Raw genomic sequence first — 7,918 nt, forward strand, 5'->3', positions numbered from 1 at the left:
ACGGCCCGGATCGCTCGCGGCCCGCAGCCGCCGCGGTGCTCGTGCTGCTGTGCTGGGTGCTCAGAGTCCCGGCGCTGCTCTACAACTTACGGTCCAGCCGCCTGGCCGGGAGGCACAAGAGCGACGTCAGGTACACCGCCTGGGACTCCTCTCTCCTCTGGCGGGAGGCACTGAGCCTCTCCGAGCCTCGGTTTGCGCCTCTGTAGAATGGGTCTGCAGAGAGCCGGCTCCCTCCAAGAGCGCCCGCACCGCCTGGTGCCTGCAACACCTCTCTCTGAGCTGGGACCCCCTTCTCTGAGCTGGGACCCCCCACTCTGAGCTGGGACCCCCTCCCTAGAGGGGCAGCACCTCTCCTGGCCGCTGTAGGAAGACTTGGTCCCAGAGTCTTGAAAGCCGTGGGGCGGGGCTTTCCGGCTTCCCGCCCTGGCCCCGCCCTCGGCGGAAATGGGGGACACCCTAGGGTCCCTGTGGGCGCCTGGGGGCTGCCACAGACAGAATTTGCATGCCTGAGGCCCAGGCCCTCTCCCTCACCTCCATTGCTCAAGGAGGTAAAGAGCCTGGGGAGGTCCGGAGGCCCCACTAAACGCGGGGCAGGCGCTTAGGGGTCACCGGCCCTCTGCCGCCCTGCCATCCCCGCCCGTCCATGGCCCAGCAGTCCAAGGACCAGGCTCCTGTGTCTGTTTAGTTTCCCAGGTGGCAAGTGTGACCCGGCTGACCAGGATGTGGTGCACACGGCCCTGAGGGAGACCCGGGAGGAGCTGGGCCTGGCTGTGCCCCAGGACCATGTGTGGGGTGTCCTGCAGCCCGTATATGACCAGGTGAGCCCACCAGGCTCTGAGGCCACAGCCATCCTTCACCCCATTCACCCGCTCTCCTGCCCTGGGCTAGGCACGGGGACCCCAGGGACAAGGAGCTGGTCATGGACTCCCGCAGGTGCAGAATGCAGTGAGCACCAGGCACCTGCCTGTCCCTCCTCTTCCATCCGCTGCCACCCATCAAGGCCCATCCAGGGGCATTTTTATCCTCTTCTCACAGGGATACTGAGGCTCAGGTTCCGGTGGAAGTGGCTCTGGGGTGAGCCAGCTCTGCTCAGTTTGGTGGATGAGGGTTGGGGAAGGCCCATAGGGGAGGAAGGGATTGAATGACAAGCGGCAGGTTTCAGGGTAGTAAAAGTAAGGGAAGGTTGTTCTAAGTGGAGGGAACAGTCTTCGAAGGCCCAGAGGCCTGGATGGGGAACCTGAGTCGGGCAGCCTGGCTGGAGTGAGCCCCACGCAGGACAGGGGCCAGATGGACCTGGCCTTGACTGCTAACAGCCTCTGGATGGCAAGGGTGGGGTCTCCCTCTCAGCCTCCCTTCTCCAGCCCCAAAGGCCTGCCAAGGCCATGCCTCCCTTGACTGCCTGCCTCCCTGGCCCAGGCAAAGAACACTGTGGTGCCGGTGCTCGCTGGAGTGGGCCCGCTGGATCCCCAGAGCCTCCAGCCCAACCCCGAGGAGGTGAGTAGGGGCAAGGATGCCGGGGAACTGGGTTGTCCCCATGGGGGGAAGCTGCCATGGTCAGTCCTCTGTCCACCCTCCCGCTGCTCCTGTCATAGGTGGAGGAAGTGTTTGCACTGCCCCTGGCCCACCTGCTGCACGTGCAGAACCAAGGCTACACCCACTTCTGCAAGGGTGGCCACTTCCACTACACAATGCCTGTCTTCCTGCACGGGCCACACCGAGTCTGGGGCCTCACCGCGATCATTACCGAGTTCACCCTGCAGGTCTTGGTACCCGGCGCCTACCAGCCCCGCCTGGATATCCCTGGGGCGCGGAGGCTCCGGGGCTGAAGACTGGCCCCAGGCAGCCCCTGCCCTCACCCTGCCAGGCCAGCGCCACCTCAGGACTGAATAAAGAGCCTTTACCAACTCTTGGGCAACTGCATGTTCTGCGCTAGGGCCCTGACCTCGAGCAGACCCCATGGGACAGCTGGTCTCCTGGCTGGGGCACCCCTGTCCAAGCACACTGTCACCCACAGCAGTGGGCACTTACCCTGCACCAGGTACTCGGCATCATTCCACCCTCACCTCAGCCCTGTGAGTGGGGCCAGCACTGTCCCTGGCTGGTGAGCTGGGCTCCGAGAGGACAGACAGCTGGACCGAGCTGGGATTTGAACCGGGCCCTCTCTGACTAGAGCCCAGACCCTTAGCCACTGTAGGTTCCTTCCTCCGTGCCTGGCTGACCACGTGCTGGGCCGCAGGAATCTGGAGAGGAGCCCTGCACGTGACTAATGAGCACCCACCATGCACAGCTGCTGTGCTGGGGTCACGTCTGCGGACCAGCCAGATGTTGTCCTGGCCTCTGGGGGAGCTGGGGCCGCGGGGGCTCAGACTAGGGGAGACCTTAGACAAGATAATCATGTGGTTGCACATTAAACAATCACATATAAATAATAGTGGAATTATACAGGGTTCTGTGTAAGAGTTCAGGGGGGGGGGGGGCGGGGACAGTTGGACTTTGGCATGTGGACTGGGCAGGTTTAGCCAGGATAAGTGATAGAAAGCTTCACCCACTAGCTGATGTTGCCATAAGAGGAATGGTGATTATGAACTCCAGGGTTAAAGTAGCTTCAGGCATGGCTGCATCCAGGGGTTCTCTCTCTGGCTGTGCTTTCCGCGGTGTTGGCCTCATTCCCAGGAGCAGTCTCTACTCCACAGAGAGAGACGAGGAGAGGGCAACAGCTCTAGGGGGGCACCAGTGTTCCATCCACAGAAAAGAGAGTTGCTTGGCCAGTGTGACCCAGAATTGCACGGCACTGGCCTGTGACCCAGCAGGCCTTCCCCGAGCCTGTCGCGTGTCCTGCTGGATTTGGAATTCATTGATTGGCAGGGTCTGGGGCACAACCCTGGGGAGGAGGTTGAACCCCCTAGGCTGGGAATAGGGAAGGGGGTGGCCTCCAAAGGACCACTGACTGGGAAACGGGAATGCTGAGCAGGTGAAAGCCAGCCAAGTTCCCCTTCAGAGAGTGACCTTGAAACCAAAGGCAGGAGTGAGCCAGGTCAAAGGGCAGAGTAGGACAGTTAGGGCAGCAGCTGCACATGCACAAAGCTTGGGGTGTTCATGGAAACCATGAAGAGTAATGTGGAGATGAGGGGGTGCCTAGGGGCGTGCTTCAGTGATGGGTTAGGCTTTTATTCTAAGCCCATAAAAGGAGAGAAAGGAGTTGATGTGATTCCATCCATGTTTCAAAAAGCTTGGAGCTGCAAGGGACCAGACTGCAGATGTCCCTTCCCCAAGTGCCCCCCTCCTTCCCGGGCACCCCTCCCATTCCACATGAACCCTCCATCTCACCGCCCCTTGTACCCCTCCATACCTTCCAAAGTGCCCCCACACCCCCGCCCCTTCCCACACCCCCCCACATGCTCCCTCCTCCTGCACCCCTTGACTCTCACCTACCTCTTCATCCCCACACACCCCTTCTGTTGCCCCTCACACCCCTGTCACCACTGGGCATCCGGCCTCCTCACCCTGGAGCAGGTCCCATGATGGTGGTAAAAATAACTGAGGGCATGTGAACAGGGGGAGGGGCTGACAAGGGCGGAGCGAGGCTGATGCCCCTCCCCCCATGCTAAGTAAGGGACCCCTGGAGTTGAGGGCAGGGAAGTGCCCTCCCCTGAGCCCTGGAGGTGGGCTCTGAGCTCCACCCCCCCCCTCCTCCCTCACGGGTACCAGGAGGCCCTGGGTCACACAGATGAGTCACCTCAGTCAGGCATACCCAGCGCCAGCAGCGAACAGAGCCAGGTGGCGGAGCTCTCAGAGAGGTAAGGAGCCCAGCAGGCGCTGCTAGCACACGGGGTCCCCCTCCAGGCTGAAGCTCCCCACTTCTTCGCCACCCACCCAACCCTGCCCTCTGTCCTCAGGTCCACCCAGGACCCTTTTCAGCACCCTCAGCGATGCCTCTTCACCATGTCTCGGCCCAGTGTGGCCCCCTCATACCCAGTCCAAGGGGGCTTGTCTGAGTCCCCTCCCCTGGCCTGAGCCCCCATGGCGGGCATGGCGGCAGCAGGCTGGCGGTGGCCACAGCAGGTGAGCATGCAGGAGCACATGGCCATCGATGTGAACCCGGGACCCATCCAGCCCATCCCCCTCATTTCTGACTACTTCCCGCATTTCTACCCCTTTGCTGAGCCTGCCCGGGGTGCCCCAGGCCCACACCCTGCAGTGTCTCCCGCCAGCTCTGCACCCCAGCCGCAGCCAGACCCAGAGCCAGAGGGAGACTCAGACAACAGCGGTGAGTGGGGGCAGGGGATGAGGACACGCTGGGCCCAGCCAAGCCAGGATGGGGTCTCAGGCATCCTGGGCATCTGACCTGTGAGGGGCAGGGCAGGAGGCATGGAGCCACGGTGGCAGGGTGCCAGAGGAACTGACCTGCATGCCACCTGCCCTTAGCTACCCTGGGCACCCTCGAGTTCACACTTCTTTTTGATGCGGACAACAGCGCCCTGCACTTCACGGAACACTGTGCCAAGGTAAGGATGGGCGGGGGTCCCTGAGCCGTGGGCCTGGGCCACAGGCCGGCCCCATATCTGTTGTTTCTTCCCAGGGCCTCAAGCCACCGGCCTCAGGCTCCCTGGACACCTATGTCAGAGCCAATCTGCTACCAGGGGCCAGCAAGGTGAGGGCAAGAACCAGGCTCCTGCTACTGCCCCTCAGCCACACACCCACCCGTCCTGGCCGGATCCTCCCCACGAGGCCTGGGCATCAGGCTGCACAACTAGGGGTTCTACTGGGGAGGTGGCCAGGGTGGGGCCCTGGGGCTGAGGAGGCCCTGACCCCCCTGCCTGGCCCTCAGGCCAGCCAGCTGAGGACATGCACAGTTTGGGGCACAAGAGGGCCTGTCTGGGAAGAGACGCTCACTTACCACGGCTTCACCCACCAGGATGCTGGGCGCAAGACCCTGCGGTGAGGCTTGAGGCTGGGCCACGAGGGAACGGGGTGGAGTGGGGCTTGCCTGCCCAGGTCTGACTGGGGTGGCTACCAGGTTGTGTGTGTGTGAGGACCCATGGCTGCGGCCACGGCTGGGGCCACGACAGCGGCGAGTGCCTCCCCTGGGGGAGCTGCGGGTGCCCCTGAGGAAGTTGGTGCCCAACCGAGCCAGGAGCTTCAGTGTGTGTCTGGAGAAGCAGAGGATGGTGAGTCGGGTGGCGCAGGAGGTGGGTCTTTGGGGTCCTGCAATCTTGTGATGGGGTAGCTGGAGGGGAGGGCAGGGAGAGAAACTTGGGCAGTGTCCGGCCAAGGTGACCAGGCTCTCTGCCCTTTCAGACCAAGAGGCCGGGGCGCCTGGACACATCCGGGGCATGTCCCTGGATGAGGTGCGTGGGACAGTGGAACTGAGCAGGAGGTGAAGGGGACGCAGGCCTGGGGTACTCGGGCATCACGCAGGTGGGGAGGTGGGCCTGGAGACACTGAGGCCAGCCCCCCTATGTTCTGCGAGTGCTTGGAGCCCTGGGGGGCAGCCAGGCCAGAGGATGTGTGCGGCACTGGGATACGCACAACCCACAGGGGCAGAGACCCAGGCCACCTGGAGGCAGGTGATGAAACTGATGGGGTTTGTCTGTGGCCAGAGCAGCTGGGAGGGCAGGAGACAATGGACAGGTGGGGCTCACTGTCTGCTCCCAGGGGTCAACGTGGGTGCCACTCCTGGGGCTGGTAGCCTGCCGGAAGCCGGTCCACCCTTGCTGCTTGACACAGTCGCTGCAGGGAAGAAACATCTGCACAGCTTATGTTTCAAGGCACCTGGCGTACATGGCATATGTTTGCTCCCCCTCTTAAGGCTGTGTTTTAAACAGGAATACCTCCCTGAGAAAGGCTGTTTCCCCAGGTGAGGATTTTCCCCTGGAGTTAGGGAGGGAATAAAACCCCTTAACTAAGTGCCAGCCGGGTAGTTAATCGCTTTAACTACGAACAATCACACTGAAGCTACATAATCTTTACTTCCTGGAATGCAGATAAGAAACGCCCCAACTTAGAAAAAGAAATGGATAGGATTAAAATCAACTGATATAAACACAGATGTAACAAGACCATAAAACACAGAAACTGGCTGGAGAGCCTGGCTAGAGAACCTGGCTAGAGACCCTGGCTAGAGACCCTGGCTAAGAGAATCAACTGAAAGCTGCTGTCTGTGTCCTTCCTTCTTTGCCGAGTGCTCCACACCTCTGGGAACCCCTGGACCTGCTGGGGCCCAACCCAAAAGAGGGCGTCAGAACAGGGTTCCCCTAGGAGCTGGAGCCGCCTGCGCCAGCGCCCTTGTGTGCATGTGGTGAAAGAGGCTCCTGAGGTGGCTGGAAGAGGACGGAGATCACCCGTGAGAAGGCGGAGTTGCCTACCGGTGTCCCCCCCCCCCCCCCCCGTGTCGTCCCCCAACACCCCTCCGCGGTCAGCACGTGGTGAGGCCGGAGCTGGAGAGAGGAAGCGCGGTCCGGGGGAAGCGGTTGTCGAGAGCAGCTGCAGCTGCGGCCCAGGCACAATGTCAGAGCCAACGCTGGCCGAGGCCGGTCCCGCGGGGGCCAGGGAGGACGCCTGTCGGGAGTATCAGTCATCCCTCCAAGACCTGACCTTCAATAGCAAACGGCACATCAATATGCTGACCATGGTAGCCGAGCAGAACCTGCCCTTCGCCAAGGAGATCGTCTCTCTCATCGAGGCCCGAATCGCCAAGGCTCCTTCCTCAGAGAAGCTTCCTGTTCTGTACCTTATGGATTCTATCGTGAAAAACGTTGGGCGAGAGTACCTCGCTGCCTTTGCTACAAATCTAGTTGCAACATTTATTTGTGTGTTTGAAAAGGTGGATGCAAATACTAGAAAACGTCTATTTAAGTTACGTTCCACATGGAATGAGATATTCCCATTGAAGGAACTTTATGCCCTGGATGTCAGAGTCAATTCGTTAGATCCTGCTTGGCCTATTCGACCTCTACCCCCCAATGGGAATCCATCTAGCATCCATGTGACTCCTACATTGCTCAATAAATCGCCTGAAGAGCCTTCAGCTGGAAAGATTCGCCACTCTGGGTGTAAGCAGTCACACATGCAAGACTTTATGCCACCTTCCAGGGAAGAAAGAAATGCTAAGAGAAGCGCTGAACAGGATGTTCATGATCCAAAGCGAAGAAAAAAGACTGAAGAGGAACGGCCGCATGAAACTACCAGTCAGCCAGTGGGTGGGCTCAGGTTTGAGGGACATCGGGGTCAACCTGTGGGAAGTCTGAGGTTTGAGGGACCTCACGGTCAGCCTGTGGGTGGGCTTAGATTTGATAATCCCGGAGGTCAGCCTGTAAGTGGACATAGATTTGAGGGGGGTCATGGTCCATCAGGAGCTGCAAGGAGGTTTGATGGGCCTCACGGTCAGCCAGCAGGTGAGATCAGATTTGAGGGCCCTTTGCTACGGCAGGGAGTCGGAATGAGGTTTGAGGGCCCCCATGGTCAGTCAGTAGCTGGTCTGAGGTTTGAAGGACAACATAATGCACTTGGTGGAAACCTTAGGTTTGAAGGTCCACATGGTCCACCAGGGGTTGGGATCAGGCTTGAGGGACCTTTAGTCCAACAAGGAGGGGGAATGAGGTTTGAGCGTCCTGTACCAGGAGGTGGACTGAGACTTGAAGGGCCTCTGCGTCAAGGTGGTCCAAGATGGAAAGGTTGTCATGCTTTCAGGTCTGATGGGCAGCCAGGTCAGCCCTCACTCTTACCAAGATTTGATGGATTACATGGCCACCCAGGCCCTAGATTTGAAAGAACTGGTCAGCCAGGCCCACAGAGATTTGATGGACCACCTGGACAGCAGGTTCAACCAAGATTTGATGGTGTTCCTCAAAGATTTGCTGGTCCACAACACCAGCAAGCATCAAGGTTTGACGCTCCCCTTGGTCTTCAAGGCACACGA

The 7,918-nt window shown here is 60.1% G+C and overlaps 2 protein-coding genes across 2 annotated transcripts in view; both read left to right on the forward strand.

The window, feature by feature from the left end:
• Window positions 1-5: 5 nt before the first annotated feature.
• On the forward strand, window positions 6-2,266 carry NUDT8 (nudix hydrolase 8; the record flags this gene model as incomplete). The annotated part of the gene is given in 5 exon segments (XM_023755540.1): window positions 6-130; window positions 686-818; window positions 1,417-1,494; window positions 1,593-1,796; window positions 1,799-2,266. Coding segments are annotated over 5 exon segments (675 nt in total), but the record flags the coding sequence as incomplete, so codon positions are not given.
• Window positions 2,267-6,505: 4,239 nt separating this feature from the next.
• LOC102417293 (pre-mRNA cleavage complex 2 protein Pcf11-like) overlaps window positions 6,506-7,918 on the forward strand; it is a 2,723-nt gene continuing 1,310 nt past the window's right edge. The window contains exon 1 of the mRNA XM_014457500.1: window positions 6,506-7,915. Coding sequence (XP_014312986.1) covers window positions 6,506-7,915 — 1,410 coding nt within the window. The remainder of the gene's footprint in view (window positions 7,916-7,918) is intronic.

This window comes from Myotis lucifugus, unplaced genomic scaffold (assembly GCF_000147115.1).
Source record: "Myotis lucifugus unplaced genomic scaffold, Myoluc2.0 scaffold_78, whole genome shotgun sequence".
Taxonomy (NCBI): Eukaryota; Metazoa; Chordata; class Mammalia; order Chiroptera; family Vespertilionidae; genus Myotis; species Myotis lucifugus.